We start from the raw sequence: 20336 nt of genomic DNA, 5'->3' as shown, positions 1-20336 counted from the left end.
ACGAACGGCAGATAAGATCAAAGAATCGTGAGTAGCACTAGGTGATTTAATTCTTTATAAAACAAACATCTATCGCAATCCAAACTTATTTTAAGTAGAAAAATGAAGACTGTCCCCATTAGGATCACAACGTTTAAGAACGACAACCTGATCTGACAGCTGTTTCCGCCTCAGTTCATAAACCTGGCCGTAGAGCGATGATAAAGCCCATCCGCTTTTCTGCTTCCTGCTACATACCGGCCGCAGCCGCCCGGCTGGTCAGAGCCTGCTCGATATATAGAGCGGTGGAGAAAGGCTCCCTCGTGTGGCGATTTGGAGAAAACATTGCGTGAGGAAGCTGCATATTTTGAGAAATTAAACATGACTTAATAATAAATAATAACCCTTACACTTATATAGCGCTTTTCTGGCCACTCCACTGAAAGCACTTTAGTAATGGGGTCACCACCACCAGTGTGCAGCCCCACCTGGATGATGCGACGGCAGCCATAGTGCACCAGTCCGCTCTCCACATACCAGCTCTCAGTGGGGAGGAGAACAGAGTAATGAAGCCAATTCATAGATGGGGGTTATTAGGAGGCCATGATTGGTAAAGGAACAAGTAATAGGTTTATTCCATGCTGAAAAAAAGAAGAAAGAGAACACAACGTTTCAGCCGTGGAGCCTTCTTCAGGTGTGAGGGTAACCTGACATGCAACAGACATGATTGGTAAAGGCCAAGGGAGAATTTAGCCTGGACACCAAGGACACCCCTACTCTTTGTGAGAAACACCCTGGGATTTTTAATGACCACAGAGAGTCAAAACCTGTTTTACATCTCATCCGAAGGATGGGGCCTTTTTACAGTACAGTGTCCCCGTCACTACACTGGGGCATTAGGACCCACACAGACCGCAAGGCAAGTGCCCCCTACTGGCTCCACTAACACCTCTTCCAGCAGCAGCCTTAGCTTTCCCAGGAGGTCTCCCATCCAGGTACTGGCCAGGCTCACACTGCTGAGCTTCAGGGGGGTTTACAAGTTGTGAGTTGCAGAGTGATACAGCTGCTGACCTCCTGACCAGTATATATACTTCAATCGATATATTTAATGTCCTTAAGCACGAACTCATGACATAGGTCCAAATAATTCACCATTATCACTCATCACTCAAGAATAGATAATCTCTGCTAGAACTAATTTAGCCCCTTCAACCTAGTGAAGGTAAAATCAGTTTTTTAATGACTGTATATTTGTTGCTTCTTTGAAAAACACACCAATAAACCAAAACATAAGATTTGATGTCAAGAGTTTCCAGAATGTAATAATTTCAACAATGTGCCAATGAATCACAATTCTGTTTTTCGCAGGAATACAATTTAATATTTACACGTTTAAACTACAAGAGTTCCCGCTCCCCATTTCGACTCCATTACTTTTCATAACAATAAAGCCAATATTCTAATTTAAAAAAAAACAAAAAACACATAATAATTACACTGAACACCAAAATACAAGTCATGTCAACAAGCCACACGCGCCGCATTCTAACCACGCGACGAAGTGAACCCAATCACATGGCGTCATTTTAAACACGTGACTGATAGGGCACGCTGTCTGGCTGACGTCATATGTTTACATATAGAGAACAAGGAGCTGGTTTGTCGTCGCAGTGCTTCTGATCAGAGCTCGGCTCGTGTCTTTTAACGCGCAAACAATGGCAACAGATATCGAGACCCTCGCCTCTTTCGAAGAGGAACACTATGACCAGTACGAGTATTATAACCTGATTGAATTCTCCTGCCACGCAGGCGGCAAAGGGAGAACGAAGAGAGAGATCGGGCTGCATACCAACCGCCATTGCCCCGCTGGTCACGAACGGAAGATCGCGGAGAAGTTTCACAACAGCGAGGTAAAGCGAAGGAGATCCAAAAGCACGTCTTCTTAACAGGCGGATCGAAGGTATGCAAGGGACAAAGACGTTTGATTTTCAGCTTTACGCTTGCCGTAGTGCTGTGTGTTTGGCGTTGGGCTCTGCACAGACACGTCAAAACATGTCTGCCTCTCGCCGCCTCCACCCTGTCCGTCTTCTATCTTCAATACAACAACACAAGCCAGTTCTGAGCGCTGTTTCTATATGTTACTTTAGCAGTCAAAACCACCTCGATTAGGATCTTTAATGACCACGTTACTTTGTTTTACCATAGTTGTCTTTAATAAGCAAACGACCTAAGATTCAAAACAGCTGTTTACAATGATGACAGGATGAAAACCATTTTGCTGTCCCGTTTAAGTCTGGATAAACTAAGGAAACAAAGTGTGACTCCTTTATGTGTTAGCTTTTGAGCTTCTTTGCTGACATGCTTTGAATATGTAGAATACAGATCGTAAGAAATAGCACTCAAGAAGACAAGGAACAAATATATTTAGGAGGTGATTGAAATAATCTAGTCTAAAGCCCGGGTTATTCTGTTTGTATTCCTAAAATAGAAACATTTCGTTATTCCGCTAGGCAGTTATGTATTTCTGGTCTCAGAAAAACCACCACTTACGGCAGAACACAGGTGTGCTCTTTCTGTGCCAAAAAAGACACATTTCAGCACTTTCCTCTGCAGAGAGCGATATGAAGATTTGATCAGTATTAATTCTTTGTTTGGGTTTACTCCTCTTTTCAGGTTTTCCCTTTACACAGATCTGGATTTACGGACCCAAAACTTAAGACACGGCTGACCGGTGTTCCCTTGAATGTGGCTCAGCGTGTCTGGAGTTCTCTTCGTCCCTGAGAATGGAGACCGAGTATTGCGTTATGTGCTTTGATGCCTATCAGGGCCGCCTTAGGGTTTCTCTTAACTGTAGACCCTCAATGAGGTTTTTAACCGTCATGTTACTGTGGGTGCAATGCTATTTGTATGCAGCACTTTTCTGAAAAGGTTTATAATAAAACTTTGACCTCTGGTGTGAGAATATCCCAGGATTTGATCTCTGCTTGTTGTGTATTCCACACTTCATGGCTGATCTTTGTTGTATGTGCACAATAAAGTCAGAATCTATTGATCTTATCAGTTTTGCCTGGTTGTTTTTCTTCAGGTGTTGAATGTAGGAGGGCTGTAAATAGTTCCGTTTCATCGGGTCCTGAATTTCCATAACTTAAAGAAATTTACCATGTCAAGCAATACTTTTCTGAGTAAATAGGAGGCATTGCATAATCCATCCATTTTCTAACCACTTCATCCAGTTGTGGCTTGCGGGGCAGTTGAATCCTATCCTAGTAAACAACAGGTGCAAGGCAGGGTACACCCTGGATGGGATACCAGCCTATCACAGGGCAGACCGATACCAGACACACCCAGTCACACAAGGGCCAATTTTCCCAGATCCCAATTAACCTACCAGGATGTCTTAGGACTGTGGAAGGAAACCAGAGGACCCAGAAGAAACCTATGCAAACCTGGACAGAACATGCAAACTCCATACCGATTGGAGCCCAGGTCAAGCATTGAAACAGGGGCCCCAGCACTGCAAGGCAGCAATACCAACCACAGTGCCACTGTGTTGCTGGCATTACATAATATTGCTTAAAATGAATAATGGAACTTAAAATGAGATGGCTAGAGTGCATGACCAGATCTGGGTTTTTTTTTAAGTCGCCAGAACTGAAACTTGCAAAAACTGTGGATTCAGATGGGTTTTTACTCTTTTCCTGCTGCAGGCCCTACTCACTATGTTGTACAGGTGTTTCCACTTGGACACAGCTCGGGAACTATTTTTGCTTCCTATTTCATGATGGGGTGGAAAAAAGACAACTTTTTGTTCCAGATTAACATGGGCCCATCTGCACTGTGAAACCAAGTGGGGATTGTTTTGTTGGTGTACGTGCAACATTCACTGGCCAGGTCTGTCCATGATCTGGAGTAGAAGGTGCCCTGAGAAGACATCTTCTCAGGTATGCCCACATGTTTGGTTCAGAAGATCACAAGCCAACATAAAATAACCCCTTTAGAAATCTCCCCTTCAATAATGTATTACACAGGAGAGCAAATCTAAGAGGAGATCTGATCATGATTTGACCATGTGTACATCATGACCCCTGTGACGCTTAAAAACCTGTGAAGGGAAACGGGTTGGGCTTTCTCTGCATCTCCATCCCTTACAGCACTGCCTCCCCTCCAGTGAGCAGGCACCTGGATGAGGCAGAGGCTGTCTGAGCTGAGCTCCATGCTCCTTGACTTATGTGAGGAAAAATGCCACGATGCAAGTCATGTCCTGATAGATATCTCTTTTTAATTAACCCATGGGATTTAACTTGTACAGTGCATTTCTTTACAACAATTAATGACTAGGTGACGATTTTAGCCACTAGTACAGATTTGATATCTAGATATATATTACATTTCTTTTTCTCTGCCCTCGCTGACACCACTGAAAGCAGGACCTAAGCATTAGGTGAGTGGGAACCTCTATGTCCCACTCAATCATTTTTTCACAGTTTTTTTTAAATTTAGATCTTTGTTTTAATCTAATTTAAATTTCCCTGTTGAGGAACAGTTAAGATCCTCTCCTCATTAAGCAGCTAGCTAGTTGTACCGTTGAAGTAACAAGCAGTTCCAATTACTTAATAATAATTCCATTATAGTTGAACTGGACTTTTTATGGTTTTAATCCATTCCCAATTATTAAGGTGGACGTCTAATTCACGAACAAAAAACTTTTTTATTTAAAAAAAAAGATGGCACTATTGTTTTGAGAAACTCCATCCGACATTATACACCAGTCAGTTTACGATTTCTGGTATTATAAACAAAAAGACACAAAATGAATTGTATTATCTTCTGGGTCTAGAATGCCTTCATGTAATTCTTCAGTATGTAACATTTTAAAACTAAACGATTACGATTGCTCTGAAGTGCCGAGAACAGAATTCTGCTTGATATTTCCAACCGATCTTAAACAGTGTCTTCCGAGAGTTCAGTCATGTCAATTTTTGATGACATCTTTATTCCTCAACCCAAGTATGGTCAGCTTTGAAATTTATAGTATTTTTGAACAATATTATAGATTGAGTGCAATGTGTTTAGTACAACATTCCCATGTCACTTCACTAGGCCTTAACCTCCCCAGTAAAACACATGAACGTTACACACAGCAGTCCATAAATATGTTTTCTGACGTTTTGTAAAATGCTCGAACACGCTAACGTGTCAGCTTTGTCCTGTGAAAACACTTGCCACTTCTCCCTGCTGCATTTGTGAACAGAAAAAAGAAAAGAGAAATGTCACAACAATACTATACTCTGGTTTAGCTTTGGAAAGACATGGAACTGCATAACTGGTGATTTGCAGATACACTGTAAAAACGGACACATACACAACCGATCTACACACACAGACATAAACCGTATCAGCGTTTTTGACTCTGTCTTGTTCGTTTTCAACATTACAATCAGGCTCTATGAGGCCCACAAGAGGATACAACTGCGTGAACTCTAGGTTTCTCCCTTTAACTGACGTTTGGTCTCAAAATCCCACCGATATATAACAGCTTGTAGTGCACGAAATAAAAAGAATTCACATACTGTAGCAGCATTTTTTAAATAGTAAGCCTTCACTATGCTGATTGAGCCCTGGGAGTCCCAATGCTTCTCCAGTAGATGGGAGATTGTCCTTTGTGTGTGGCATTACAAGATACGCAGTCCCAGGTGCATAGGTCAGAAGAACTGCTGGAGAGAGGGAATTCTTTCCAGCGCAGTTTGAACGCTGCCTCCGACCAGCTGGAACGCTGCGCCTTCAGGCTAAAAGACAGTCAACTGGGGAATAATTCATCAGGTTGGGACAGAATCTCCCTGCCTCCCCCGTGCCCCTACTCCCCTCCAAACAGTTGCATAGCCTTTCTAAGAGCTTTGGCTCCAGAGCAACGAGTCAGGAATGACACCAAGCCTGGATCGTCCGATATGCCGGTGCGTCGTCAGGAGGCTCCCTGGGGAGCTGGGCTGGGCTCTCAGCTGGAGGCGGTAGCGATGGGCTTCTTCAGCTGCTGGCTCCTGATCTCCCGTGTTCTGGACTCCAGCAACAGGTCGTGGCAGGAGTTGCACACCAAGACTGGATCGTACAGCTGCTGGTCGGGGATGGGCAGCTTCAGGTGGCAGCAGTCCTTGCAGAACACGTTGCCACAGTTTCTGGGGGCGAGCAGACAGACAATCAAATCTAGGCTGAAGCTATCTGCTGAGATCATGCTATGAAATACACTAATTTATGCGAGAAAGCAGAGTGACAGATTGGCTTCTTTTTCCCGGATATTGCTTAGCTGCAATGCGTCTGGAATGAAATTGGACTACAGAGACAATCCTTCAAGAAACAGCCGAGATGAGATCCTTGGATCAATAAGCTACTTAGCAATCAAATGAGATAGCCGGGCCAAATGTCTGCCACTCATTTGTAACTCTGCTGACGTTCTTATGATCAAGCAGAATTTTAGTGGCAGACAAAAGCACTGGAAAACCAGTGAGACAACAGATGCACTCTAAAGCTCAAGCTTCAGTTTTCATTCCAAATCATTTTTCTTGAATCAGCTCTGCCACACTTCGAATGTGTTTATCAAGAGAACATCACTTGCTGCACAGAAAACAGAAAACTGGTTTCACCCAAGACTGGATGGGCTTTTTCGTGAGGGCCCGAGAGAGACAGCTCACCTGCAGTGGTGGCGTCGCTTGGCAATCCAGAACTCGCAGTCGCAGCTAAAGCAATGAGACGCCATGTGATCGGGCACCCAGCGCGTGACCTGCCAATTGAAGACACAGATGAGATCACCTCAGGTAGAGATGAGCATTATCTTGAATAGGCGGAGGTGGTGTGAATGGGTGACGGCCGCCATGTCCGGTGGAGAAGAAGGTAAGGAAGAGAAACCTGGATTAGGCAATCAGGGACGCTGACCTCTGTGTCCTTCCTCTCCACCCTGTCCCAGCTGCCCTCCGAAAAGCAATCCTCGCTGCGGTCGGACAGGGAGTCCTCTTCGTCGCTGTCATCGGACTCCCGCAGACACGTCTGGGGAAGAGAGGGGGAGGGTCACTTTAACAGGGTGCACAACGAGCGCGCATGGACATCTACGGGTCTAAGGGAAAAAAGACACCGTCTTTCTGATGTAAAACCGAGATCCTGACTCTCCATGGTCATAAAAAATCCCAGGGCGTTTCTTAAAAGAGTAGGTGTGTCACCCCGTTGTCCTGGCTAAATTACCCATTGGCCCTTACCAATCATGGCTTCCTAATAATCCCCCATCTATGAACTGGTTTCATCACTCTGTTCTCCTCCCCACTGATAGCTGGCGTGTGGCGAGTGTATTGGCGCAATATGGCTGCCGTCGCATCATCCAAGTGGGGGCTACACATTGGTGGTGGTGGTGGGATTCCCCATTACCTGTGAAGCACTTTCACTGGTGTGGCCAGAAAAGCGCTTCATCCATGTAAAGAATTTTCAACTTTATTAAATCAAAATGAACACCTCCTAGAAAGAGCGTACTTTGATATTTAACATCCACATTTCAGCATCTGTGTGCTTTGAAGCAGAAGAATCCCCATCGGCATGAACGAGGGCTGAATTTGTGATGCAAGAGACTTGTCTCAAATAATCCAGCAATGACAAACCGGGAAAGCAAGGGGGCGCTAGGTTCAGGCCCTCCTCCTGCTGTACTCACAATGTCATCCTCATAGTCCACGTCTGGCTCAGATGGAGGGGCGCAGTACTGCTTGCTCTCCAGTCGCATCTGCAGCTGGCGCACCTGCCGGCGGAGCACCTCCACCTCCTGCTTGTACCCGGCCTCGATCTGCCGCAGCCTCTGCTGCACCGCGTCGGTAGGCACGGACAGCCCGTCGTCGTCGAGGTAGGCGGGGGTGGCCGGGGGCGGCGGCGAAGGGACCAGCGGCTGCCTGGAGGAGCAGAGCGCGGCGCAGTCGGAGGCCTTCGCGGCTGACAGCCAGCTGGAGTGGACGAGGCTGGCCGGCCGGGGGCAGCACTGCCCGCCGCTGGGGGCCATGCCCTGCGCCCGCAGAAGCTTGCCCGCCAGCCGCCGGCTCTGGTAGCTCGGCTGGAGGGCCCTGCAGAACCCCGCTTCCCCACCGCAGGCCGACTTGACGAGCCCCTGCATGCTCTCCCAGTGGGAGCCGAGCAGCGTGAACTCGCTCAGCTGGCTCTGGGAAATGAATCTCCTGGCAGTCCTGGCACAGTCTGGGTGCGTCCGGCCTATCCTCGCCAGCTCTGCCCTCTCATTCTCCCCTTCCGGCAGGCAGCCCTTGTCCTGGGATGATTTCTTGGCACAGGCCGAGGCCGCCTTCTGCTCCGTGAGGGTCTCGGTAGAGCCGTTAAGCGTGGCGGCCTTCTCGTCCAACTTGAGGAGCTCCACCACGGGTGGGGCCACTTCGTGCTCTGTTCTTTCCAGTGCCAGCCCATTGCAAGGAGTCAGTAAGTGTCCCTCAGTCCCAGGGGACGACGTGTGGTCAGCAGTCCGACACTCACTCTCTGCTTCCTGGGGTGGGGGCTGGACGGGCGGGGTGTTGTCCAGGGCCTGGGCCTGGCTGAGGACTGGACTCTCCTCGGGGCAATGGGTAGCCCCCTCTTCTAAGACACTGTCTCGGGAGGCCAAGGGCTGCAGGGTCAGGCAGTACTCCTTGAGAGAGTTGCAGTTCTCGTCGTTCAGCTGCTCCTCTCTCTGGTGCCTTGCGGAGAGATGGCTGCTGCTCTCGGGCTCCTCCTCCACCTCCTCCTCCTCGCTGGGCCCAGTGCCCTCGCCAGGACTGTCCGTCGGGTCCCCAGCTGCTCCAGGCTTGGGTTCCAGTGCAGGGCGCCCCTCCTGGCAGTGCTTGTTGAGGTTGGGGTCACTGGAAGTGCGGTTCAGAGGCGTCCCGTTATCACAGGCAGAAAGAAGGTTGTCCATAGACCGTGTCTTTGGCAGCCTATGAAGGAAAAGGGAGATAGTACACTTTTTTAGCACTGTTTTATAGACCTGCATGGTGCACAGCTGAATAAATAAAATATACATGCTACCAAATGTCCTTTACGGAACTGCTCTTCAAGATACAGTGTGCACCACCAGATTTTCCTTTAACTACCACCAGGGTATGCTGTCTTTCACAGAACCACCTGTCTAAACCCGAAAGCTTTAATGGAAAGGGTTATTTAGAACCCTCTTTTTAAACTGTCGAAGATCTCAACGATGAAGTGAGACCAGCATTTTTATCCTGATTGTTGCTGGTGTCATTGAGCATTAAAGAGCAGGTATTTTCTGCTTCAAAAACCTGAACTAACTTTTGCACAGGCACCTGTACATTGCCCACTTAGGGACAAGGTGTGTGTTGTCCCTAGGAGTGCTGGTAACGCTATTCCATGGCTATAAAACGAGACCTGTCGAGCGACCGGGAGGTGAACTCCTCGCCCGGGGTGGCAGGGGACAGGAACGCGTCCATGGAGTCCTCTGCCGCAGTGCAGGGGGACGAGGTGGGGAGGTACACAGCTGTCCACAGCAGGAGAGCCCTTGTGTGGCACACAGGCTGGAGCACCTTGAGAGGAGAACAGCCCAGACAGGTCAGCACCCAATAAAGGCTAATCCTGACTGAACATCCATTCCTCAACTGTGCACTTGTACTACAGGTCTGCATAATGTATTTAACACCAGTACATTTAAAAACTGTATCGTTGCATAATGAATGGCAACTCAAAACATGATTTTACATGCCTAAAAATAAGCACAAAACGCTATAACCCTAAACAGCATGGTCACTTTGTACTATAAAAAAGTAGAATTTATAGGTAATGTATATGTAAAAAACACTTTCCATTTCAAAGTCAATGTCTAGACTTGTGATTGGCAAAGAACACAATAAAGGAAGAAAATATGCCAAGCATCAAAAGAAACATTTTGGCTACGGAAGCTTTTTTAGAAGTATACATAAGTTTACATAATTTGAAATTGATTAAATGTCTTTGGCATAATTTTGATCAATTGACACTTGGGTGATGGTTGCATATGCACAGGTGATTAGGTGATTTAAGAAAAAAAACACTTTTCCTTCTTGTACAGAAAGGAAACAACCTTTCCAGAGAACACCACCTTCCAAGTCACAGGCACACTGGGCAACAGCTCAGGAACATTCTTGACCTGTGGAGCCACATCCTCTTCGAGATGAATCTGTGCTTTGTGTAGAGCACCCTGACGGAGGTCAGTGAGCAGGATAATACCCTAACCGTGGAAAGTTAAGGTGGCCCACATGTAATGGTCTGGGAAGGAGTAACTGCTGACTACAGAACTCCATTTGTAGTGATTGTCAGTCTCACAGGTGCTACACAGGGCTCAGACACCAGTGACCAGATTCAATGAGAGATACGGGCCAGAATTCCACAAGACCGCTATCTGGTGCAAAGCATGGCACACAGTTGTAGAGTTTATATTGATTCTAGAAGTATCCACACACTGTGACTTTGACAGCAAAGCCGCTGTTAAACAGCTCTGTTATAAGGAATAGTGTCAGGTCTGTTCAATAAAATATCATTGCACCTACTGCAAAAGAAGATGTCTATTTTCCCCGATAATAACTTTGTGAATTTGTTGAAGTTTCTTTTGATGCTCGGTATATTTGCATACACCCAAAAAAAGGAGAGGGAAGTCAATGATCCTACCATGTCATGACTGGGGATGTAGAGGAAGTTCTGAAAGTTCTTGTTTCCTGTGCGCAGCAGTGACCACACAGAGCAGGAGCGCTTGTAGATGTTGCGGGCCTCTCTCTCTTTGGCATTGTTACACAGGAAGGTGCCATACAGGCAGGAGTAGGTGTGTTGAACCAGTTTGACCTACGCCGTCCACAAACAGAATACAAACCTCAGCAGGGCGGCACCGCATTTAGTCTAGCATTGAGAATAAGACTCTGCTTGGCTGGACTGAATGCACAGATTTACCATGAAGCGAACTTTAATTTGATGAATTTCTTACCCAGAACTGCATGGTCAGGAAGATTATGCCAGCTTATTTTAAACTGTTAAAAATTAATTAAAAAACGACACTGGAAAGAATTACGGCAAACAGAATACAGTCTTTAGTAATTGCAGAAAAATAGTTACCCTTAGAACAATTCAAGCTTCTGGATAGCCTGACCTGCTTAATACCATACTTACAGCCCATACTCTACAAACTGACTAAGATGGAAGACTGGATTGTCTTCCGAGTTGTAATGTGAATTTTTATTAGGACAAGGGAGCAATACTGATCTTTCCCCAAAGAAGGAAAACACATTTTCCCAGGAAAAACTGAATATTTGAGCATTTTAATGGCAAATTATTGTTCATACTGTAACTGCAGATGAACAAGCCTTAGGTTTTTTTTGCATGGAAGTAGCTTAACAAATACTACTAAAGACAGAGCCTACTGGCAATTACACGTCAATATCCCTGCAGGAGTTAGCTGCACTGTGCCTCAGCACAGTCAGCCCGGAGAGGCCAGGCTAGTCAGCCCGGAGTTAAGGAAGGCAGCCACAGGAGAGGCCACTGACCAGGAAAGCCTCGTTGAACTCGAAGAGACAGGGGAACTGCTTGAGGAGCTGATGCACGCAGTCCAGCCACTGCAGGAACACGGGGCACTGCTCGCTGACGTCGTCCGAGTTCTCCTGGTGTCCGCAGCGATCGCCGAACTTGTGCCCGAAGTCCAGCCACTCCGTCTCCACCAGCACCTGAAAGCCCTGAGTGCACGGCAATCGCACTGCATTAACCACCAGAGTGCAGGTAAAATAAAGCACAACATTCAATACTTAACATGTAGTGGTGGTTTAACAAAGACATTGATCAAGGTTCCTCATGCATCAAGCAAACTAACACAAGACTACATCATAAAACCCTTGACTTGGGGGTGAAATATTGCATGAGGTAAAAAGGGCCAGAGCCTAAAAAGTGAATCAGTTCTTTGGAAACTCCATTTCTTTTACACGATCCTTCGACTGCATGACTGATTGTACATTGTAATGTATTGCACTGCTTTCATTTCAGTTGTTACGGGCTAGTTTTAAAGCCTAGCTAGCATTTCAATTTTTAGGCATTAGTCATTGTTTTACATGGTAATATATTATTCTGACTATTACTACTATACTGATACTATTAAGGATCTCTTTAATCCGACTTTATATCCACTGTTAAGATTTTGCAGTACATTGATTGTAAGTTGCCTCTGATGAAGGTATCAGCTAACTTAACTGCAGTAACAGTGTTGTTAAAAAGTACTGTAAGAGCTCCTCCTCAGACCTGAAGCCAGCAGCAAAAAGTGGGGTTACCTCTATGGTCCTGTAGTAGGGGTCAAGCAGGATCTTGGCCAGAGCTACGATCTGGGGGGTGCGGTCCCAGCCATCTGAGCAGTGCACCAGCACCGGTCGGCCCTCCCTCTCCACCGCAGAGCACACGAGAGTGGCCGCCTTTAGCATGACGGACAGATGCTGTAGCCAACGGGTGCTCTCCAGGGCAGACAGCCAGCTGCAGGGAACAGGACAGATTAACACCAGCAGCACAGACTCACTGAGCTGTGATTCCCCTCCTAAGTCAGGCAACACCAGCAGTCACAGTTTTGAAACAGCAGACAGAAACAGATCAGGAAGATCACCTCAGACATGCACCTGACTTTGGTCTTCTGTTTGTAGTGTAACAGAACTGGAACTGAAACTAGCAGTGGGCAGTGTGGCACAATGGAAAAGCATCTCCACTTACTTGCCAGGGTCTGGGATCTGGCTGCAGACGGCGCGCAGGGACTGGAAGCTGTTTCTGATGGAGTGGATGTTGGCCATGCCCATGAACATCACTTCACAGTTGGGGTAGTACTCTAAATGGGCACAAGAACATGGGGTGAACACTCACATGAGTCCCAATTCGTGAACTCTGTTTTTTGTGCTCTGGGTGAGGCTGATACTTTCCTATTAGATTAATTACAATAATTAGATTGAGACTAGTAGTCAATTCAGGCCTGTTGTAGGCAATGCTGATTTCAAGAACTCCTTAAATTAGGTCTCAGGGACTGGTCAAAATCTGAACAGGGAAACAACAGGGAAGATCTAAACAAAAACAGTTGGAGAACACGATTCGGACGTTTGCAATTTTATTAGTATACATTCTTTCTCCCTTTCTTTAAGCATCACTGACGGGTTGTGCACCTTGAATCTGAGACAGCAGTGGAAAAGACAAGGACCTGGGGAAGCACGTGATCCCAGTCATCAAAATGAATCCTGAATGAAGGAACAATTGCTTGGATTGTAAGATTACATGCTCCCTTTAAAAGAGTGGAGGAAATGAAACAATATACCATTAACTGCTTTTCAAGAGTATGCACAATGGAATTGCAGAAGAAACGCAATTGTGATTCTACGCTATAGCTCTGTGGACACCTGGGGCAGCAATAGCACAGAAACTGAGGGGGGTGTTCTCGTCTCCACGAACGACAAACTCTTAGTCTTGGATTTACTCCACTAGGAGTTTCCAGAGGTCTGTATAAGCTTTGGATTGAGCCTTAAAAGACACGGAGGCAGCGATCAGGGAAGGACAGGGTGTTAAATACGGGCTGACAGGCAGCAAGACTGACCTTCACACTCACAGCCCCCCCCCTTGGCGCGGTTGGCAACAGCGGCGGTGTAGGACCGGGCGTCCAGGATGAGCAGCTTCTGCGGCACCCCACTGGCGTCGGGGCCCGGGCTGGCTGTCAGCGAGGAGTCTGGAACACAGGCCGCGCGGTCAGCAGCACAATCAATAGGACAGGGCCTGCGCGGGTCAACAGCTCTTCCTGCAGCCTCCCCAAGCAGCAGGGCAGCGGATCAGAGCGACCCAGAGCACGGAGCAGAGGGCCGAGCCGTGCCAGGCTCTTCTACGAGCATCATTAGCCAATTACAAGAGCACAGCAAAGTCTAAACAGAAAAAATATAAGTGTGTTTGGGACTCCAAAAGATTTTTTCCTTCTGGAATAAAAACAGCAAAAATGACACAGATACAGGCCCCCCAACCCCCCCACCAGCCATCAGCTCACTGCTCTTCCAATAATGGGGATAATTTCAGCCACTCGGGTCCTGTCGAATTCAAATACGTCCCCCAAAAAGGTCATTACAGAAAGATCGGGACCAACACACCAGGTGTCCGATCCCTGTGGCCTTTTTACCCCCACTCGCACACAGAGAGAGAGAGAGAGAGAGAGAGAGAGAGAGAGGTTCTCTCACAAATCACGCGGGCCCAACATTCCTGGTTGTTACCGTGTCAACAAACAAACAGGGCCCCCTCGTGTTGCTCTCCCCTCACAATGCGACTCTGTTTTCATTCATCCGACCGCCTTTAGCAAAACAATGCAGTTTGGGTTTCCGTAATTGAAAATGGCCTTTTCCCAAGGAGCTTTTACATTTAGAAAATGGGAACAGCACATTCACAGTCCAATTAACTCCCAGATTTCCTGGAGTTTAGCTGGAATGCTCTCATAGTTGTACACTACTACATTGTTATTTTTCTTTCTTTTCCCCCCTCTCTAGCGCTCATGCTTATTTAGGGATAAACTGACATTTCCAAGAGTGAACAAGTTGCCAGCAATCTGCTACGCCAGGTCAGCTTTATGGAATGGAATTTTCGCTGTCAACCTGGGAAAGCAAGCTGAGCAACACTCAACACATCTGAGTACACGATCAGTTCAGTTCCTGCGTGGAATTTGGAGTTTTCTGTGTAGGGTTTGTATGTTCTCCACATGTTCAGATGGGTTTCCTCTCACAAGTGCCCTGGTTTCCTCTCACAGTTGGCCTCTGGGAAAACTGTCCCTGGTCTGAGCATGCATGTGTCTGTCCGTGCCCTGTGATGGTCTGGCGCCCCATCCAGGGTGTACCCTGTCTTGCTTCTCGTTTGCCAGAATAGGCTCTGGTTCATTCAATGGAATGAAGCAATGAGAAAATGGATGGATCAGTAACAGTAAACAGGGAGTACAGTGAACAGCTGACACACTGGCTGGCCTATGAGTTATCTTGCCTCTGAGCCTACTTACCGAGTCAAGCCATTTCAGAATGTAAAAAAAAAAGTCAAAATGTCCCACAATACTTTGTACTGTCAGAGAAACTGCATGTGATTCTACACGAGTCTCTACTATGAGGCCCTTTACCATCAGGTCCAAGCCAACACCATACAGTCTTCTCAGTTACATACCTTGCGTTATTCTGTTACTCAGTTTTGTTTTAAATTGCCATTGACTTTTTTTTGCCAGACCCATGTGAAAACGGAATCCCATGTGGTGCTTTCGTACGTGCTGTGAATCCAGTGGCCGCACACAGAGGAGAACGAGGCAGTGTAGGAAGACCTCTACAAGCTACTCGTCTTTTAACACGTCTTGGCCAGCACAGCCTTGTATCGGCGACGTGTCGCTCGCTGACGGGCCTGTGGGGGGTCACTGGGTTTGTCGTGAGCTGAGAGAGCCTTGGCCAGCTGATCCTGCCCTCCTCTTGGCGGTGCTCAGCCAGTCATGTGCCACCACCTGGGGAGACCTGGTCCCAGTGGGCTGATGACCTGACCCAGGCTCGAACCCCCAACACCTAGCGCCTTCACCAGCTGAGCCAGTCCGGAGGACCCGGGGGCCCTGGGTGTACTTACCGAAGTCGCCGTCCGAGTTGTCCGTGCCATCGCCCTGGCCCCGGCTGGCAGAGGCCGACTGTGCCCTCATCCCAGGGTCCAGCAGGCAGGCCTTGGCGATGGAGGTGACCAGGTACTCGTCCTCGGTGTTCCTCCAGCCCCACCAGCTGATCTCCGGCTGACTGCAGCGCGCGATCACAGCGCCGTTCCGCTGATGTCTGAGAGCGACAACGCCAACTCGTGAGGCAGCGCTTCACAACCGCGCCCTCAGGTGCAGGAGGCCCTCAGGTGCAGGAGAATACAAGACCGCCGACTTGTTTTTCCACAAATCACGGCACATGCACAGTGCGTTCTAGATACACTTTCTATATTACTTTATGTATTTGTTCTTGTTCGGTGCTTGTTTTGTTTCATTCTCGTTATAATATTTTGTGAACGTTATTTACCAAAATCAGTGTATTACTATACGACTGGAAAACGGGTGGCTGTTGTTTTTTAACGAGAAAAGGGCCCTGACTTGCTGAATGGGCAGTTCTACAGTTCGACTGCACCCAAATGTAGCACAGAACCAAGGCAGTAAGGCCCATGTCATCTGTTCAAATGCACTGCAGGTGTGCATTCACTTGTTCTCACACAGTTGCCATTTGGAAAATGTCATAAATTGGGTCAGAAAAACACATTTATCTCAGTAATGACCTGTTTTTTGTGGCAGCGGTAAAAGGGGCCAGAGTCTATTGTAAATCCGTTCTCTGGAAACCACATTTTATTTCAACATTGTCTTGCACTACTCCTTGTATAAGTGCAATATAATGCACTGCAGATGCTACAGACTAGTTTTAAAGCCTAGCAGTAGCATTTTAATTTTTAGACATTTAGTTATTGAATTGTGTGGTATTACATTTTTCTGATATCATTATGGATCTTCTCAATCCCACTGTCAATATTTAGCAGTACATCAATTCTAAGTTGCCTCGGATATAGCTATCGGCAACAGCAGCACTAACAGTGTTGATACGAAGCTTGTGCAGCCCTGCTGACCTGTACACCACTACTGGGATTCTCTTCCAGGACCGGAATGACCCCACGCTTTCCAGCTCCTTGTCTGTGATCCACACAGGGACCAGCAGCTTCTGGGGATAGCTGGAGCACAGCCTGCCGAACAAAAGAGCAGCAGAATGGACAAACGGACAAATGACTAAAGGAATCCTTATTTTTTTAAAACAAATCTTGGCTAGTACCTGAAGAATTACCACTCCTCAAGTTCCAAAGGAAAAGTGCAGTGGAGAAAATACAGTAAGGCTGAACACAAAATCATACATGGCTACTAATATTTGGACCTGTTAGTGGTCACTAAATATTGAGCAAAACAAGAACTAGGCTTCTGAGTTTAAAGAAAAGTTTCTACATGTTTGAAATTAAATTAAAATGCTAAAAGAAAACAAAATAAAGAATAAAACCAATGTAAACTTCAAATGACTCACAAACGATGCAATAGCATCAGACAATGTCATTCTTCATTTTTTTTGGGAAAACTGCCATACCAGTATCAATGTCTTGGATAAGAGCCTTAAAAGCTTCGTACTGAAATATAATCTTTAATAATTTTAAATTAAGTAAACTGCATCTTCAGCAATCATATTCATCTGGATACATCGTCTGGCTTTGTGCGTAAACAGACCCATTAGAATGTTTTATCTTGTACTAGTAATAGATTTTCATTAATTCATACCTAGCAAGAGACCGAAAGAGAAATGTCAGATGCCCATTTCATAACAGGCACTAAAACGTCTAAGAGGATTCAGCCTCATCACAAGCCAACGTGATAGATTATTAGTATCTGGACCATTGCTTTCTGCCTAAGCAGTTTCGGTGACTCAGTAATTAAGGCTTTTATCTCTTAAATAAAACTCAGTGTGTATAAGAGAAAGACAAAGGATCGGTCTCTCTGGGGCTCCATTCCTCACCCTCCTGCCAATAGAAGTCATTGCTCATGGACACGCTCATTAAGGGCTCGACTCCTTGCGTGTGATCACACCCTGGGTCAGTCGAGGGGAGAAATATTCAATTGCACTCTAATTCAAACTAAAAAACCAAAAGAAGAAAACCCACAGAGGCTCTCCTCCCGTTTCTGTGCATCGTCCATCTCCGAGTGGCTGACGTAGGGAAAAGTTCAAAAGTCTAACTGAAGTGAAGAGTTGGAAGCTACGCGCAAAACGTTTTTAATCTTCTCCAACCACCTCCCAGCTAAGACCTCCAAGGATTACAATTTCCTTCATTAAAAAAAAATAAATCAAAAAGAGGCCTGAAACCCGGGATGCGCTGAAAACACAAGCTGACGAAGGCAGGACAACTTTACAGCTTTGTCTGGTAAATTCCTTTTAACGGAACAGCTCAACCGTTGCATGTTATTCTCTGCTGTGAACTTATTTGTCTCTAGCAGGTATAGTACTCCAGTAACTCCTGCAGGTACAGAACGCCATGATCTGGTCTAATTATACCCCAGCAGATGAGCTTGTACCCTCTGGGGAGACTAAACAATGTGTCTGAGATCCCCTGCTGCTCTGCACGTATTTACTTTATAAACTGCTTAAAACAAAGCACTGCCCAGAATAGATTTGCTTTCTACCATTATGTTAAAACTGCCTGCAATTCTTTAGGACTGAGGAACCTCTAATTGCCATCAACAAAAAAAAATAAGACAAATACAGAATAACAATCTGTTTTTGACCTGCTTGATCCCTGCTTTAAAAGTTTGTATCCCAATGTCTGAGCCCCCAGTCACCGACCAGTGTCCTATGTCAGGTCCAGTAACTTTTCAAAATGAGGGGAAAAATCACTCCAAAACATTTTACAGGCTTTTAAAAGAGGGTTTTACATATCTGTAGGACTGTTCTGAGGGCCGGAAGTTTGCTGCGTTTCATCCCCTTGCCTCCTTGAATTGGAAATCAGAACTGTGCCTATCACTCACTTGTAGTTGCTGTTGATTTCAGACACTCTCCAGGCATTCTGCATGTCAAAGCCCATTCTGAGCACCTCCATCTCAAACCTGTGTCGGACGTGGTCACCTTCAGACACAAGAAACACAATCGCTGGGTTTGACAAAGCTTCCACCTTTCTGTAGAGGGTCTGTGTGTATGCAGCTCCTCACACTCAACACTACACAAACCTACAGATGATTACCATTATTTTCAACTCTTCTAACCAACAATAATCTGGAAGAAAGCATTCACATTCATGGTAGCTAGCACCAGGCTGCTCCTACAGGAACCATCCTCAACAATGAAGAAGCAGACCCTTTGACTGTGCAAATAAGAATAAATTTCATGGTTATAAAATTTCAAAATGTTAAGAATTCATAGTATATGATATTTAAACTTCACAGTTTTGACACAAAACATGAACATAAAATTGAAAATAGCAAAAAATAAACTTGTAAGCCTCTTAACTTAAAGCAACAGACCACTATTTTCTTGTGTCAATTCTCATTTAGATGTAACAGTATTCACACATGGCTTGGCCTTCTTATGTCACCATGGGGTGATCAGATTTATGTCACCTTCACTATGCTAAATATGACTTACCAATTCATTCACATGATGCACTGTACTTATTGATTTACATTTGATTCATTAAGATCTATTGTGGACATTCAGATTAGTTTCCCCCAGGTTTGTGAACAGTTCATCAAGGGGAGGGATCATCAGTTTTAACTTATTTTAAATGAAACCTCCAAAAGCATAAAATATGAAAAATTGCAGCTTCTTTGGTGAATAAACCACAACAATAAAACAAAACACAAATAGGGGAGGTGTAGGTGAGATTTTCGCATGGCCTGTGTCACATTTTTCACAATCGGGAATTTGGTAGGGCCCTACAATAAACTTGTAAGAAAATATCTTATCCCAACCTGATTTAAGTCATTGTGCAAACAATGCCCTAAGAGTTTCTGGAACCTTATTGTTTGCTTTAGACCTGAATCATGCATGTAGCTGTGAGAAGGAATGTGTGACGCTGCCTGCATGTTTGAAGAGGAGTGTGAGGGGGGCGGGGGCTGTGGTGGTCCTCACCTGGGCGGCACAAGTGCACATGCTGATCCTCGTCATCGGCACTACCCCCAAGGCACCACGCGTGGTAGGCCAGGGCAAACAGGTCTTCTAGCCTGGAGGGATGGGCGATCGCCCGGTTCAGCCTCTTCAGCCACTCCTGGCACTGCTTAAAGGTGGAGAAGTGACACCTGGCAAAAATATAGCAAGGGGGGTTATTCTGTCTGTGTATGTGTGATCAGAAGAGTAGAGCACATTCATCACATGAAGATCCTGTGCAGTAATATGGATACCTCAAGCTTCTGAAAAGAAACTTGAACTGTACAATACCCACCAAAAGAACACTTCCCATTTGCCTAAATATTGTTGTTTTTAGGCAAGGAAGCACTGATCTTTCTCACCGATAAAACCTGAATTGTCCATATTTTACATGCTTACAAAGTTCAGAACTGTTAGAACAGTACACAAGAACACCAGCAATTCAGAAAGTATTCTGAAAGACATAAAATAATACGTCAAGATCTGCCATTGAGGATTTGGAAGACACTAAAAAAAACAACAAAGCAGACATGGGGTCTTTTGTACACTGAAGAAAGCAGTGTCAAAGCACTTCCCTAGTCGGTGGCCTGCTTCTCTTATCTGCTGAAATCAAAGCTGAGGAACGGAGATTTGCAAGTAGGAAGCAGATAACTGATGTGTCGAATCAGAGAACTTAGGAGC

At 45.8% G+C, this 20336-nt stretch overlaps 2 protein-coding genes across 15 annotated transcripts in view; one reads left to right on the top strand and one right to left on the bottom strand.

Annotated features, from left to right (window-relative positions):
* The first annotated feature begins 1616 nt into the window (after nt 1-1616).
* On the top strand, nt 1617-2792 carry LOC148814186 (nuclear protein 2-like). The gene is made up of 2 exons (XM_088906557.1): nt 1617-1939; nt 2653-2792. The coding sequence occupies exon 1, from the start codon at nt 1695-1697 to the stop codon at nt 1923-1925; it is 231 nt and encodes a 76-aa protein (XP_088762683.1). The 5' UTR covers nt 1617-1694; the 3' UTR covers nt 1926-1939; nt 2653-2792.
* Nucleotides 2793-4238: 1446 nt separating this feature from the next.
* Nucleotides 4239-20336, bottom strand: part of mtmr4 (myotubularin related protein 4) — a 68732-nt gene continuing 52634 nt past the window's right edge. For 11 of the 14 annotated variants that reach the window (XM_088906808.1, XM_088906812.1, XM_088906809.1 and 8 more), the window contains 14 exons: nt 19641-19807; nt 18542-18638; nt 16612-16725; nt 15595-15791; nt 13568-13696; nt 12703-12814; nt 12276-12471; nt 11505-11690; nt 10639-10809; nt 9367-9521; nt 7664-8918; nt 6877-7014; nt 6663-6751; nt 4239-6149 (listed from right to left, as the gene is read on the bottom strand). In XM_088906808.1, coding sequence (XP_088762934.1) covers nt 5972-6149; nt 6663-6751; nt 6877-7014; nt 7664-8918; nt 9367-9521; nt 10639-10809; nt 11505-11690; nt 12276-12471; nt 12703-12814; nt 13568-13696; nt 15595-15791; nt 16612-16725; nt 18542-18638; nt 19641-19807 — 3184 coding nt within the window. In that variant the 3' untranslated portion in view covers nt 4239-5971. The remainder of the gene's footprint in view (nt 6150-6662; nt 6752-6876; nt 7015-7663; nt 8919-9366; nt 9522-10638; nt 10810-11504; nt 11691-12275; nt 12472-12702; nt 12815-13567; nt 13697-15594; nt 15792-16611; nt 16726-18541; nt 18639-19640; nt 19808-20336) is intronic. The other 3 variants (XM_088906813.1, XM_088906811.1, XM_088906803.1) reach the window with 1 other exon arrangement.

This window comes from Atractosteus spatula, chromosome 27, assembly GCF_055471065.1.
Source record: "Atractosteus spatula isolate fAtrSpa1 chromosome 27, fAtrSpa1.hap1, whole genome shotgun sequence".
Classification (NCBI taxonomy): Eukaryota; Metazoa; Chordata; class Actinopteri; order Semionotiformes; family Lepisosteidae; genus Atractosteus; species Atractosteus spatula.
The sequence above is the reverse complement of the archived record's forward strand: the minus strand, read 5'-3'. Positions and strand labels throughout refer to the sequence as shown.

Excerpts from the sequence above, each read along its gene's own strand:
- LOC148814186 (XM_088906557.1), top strand. The coding sequence starts at position 1,695 with ATGGCAACAGATATCGAGACCCTCGCCTCTTTCGAAGAGGAACACTAT.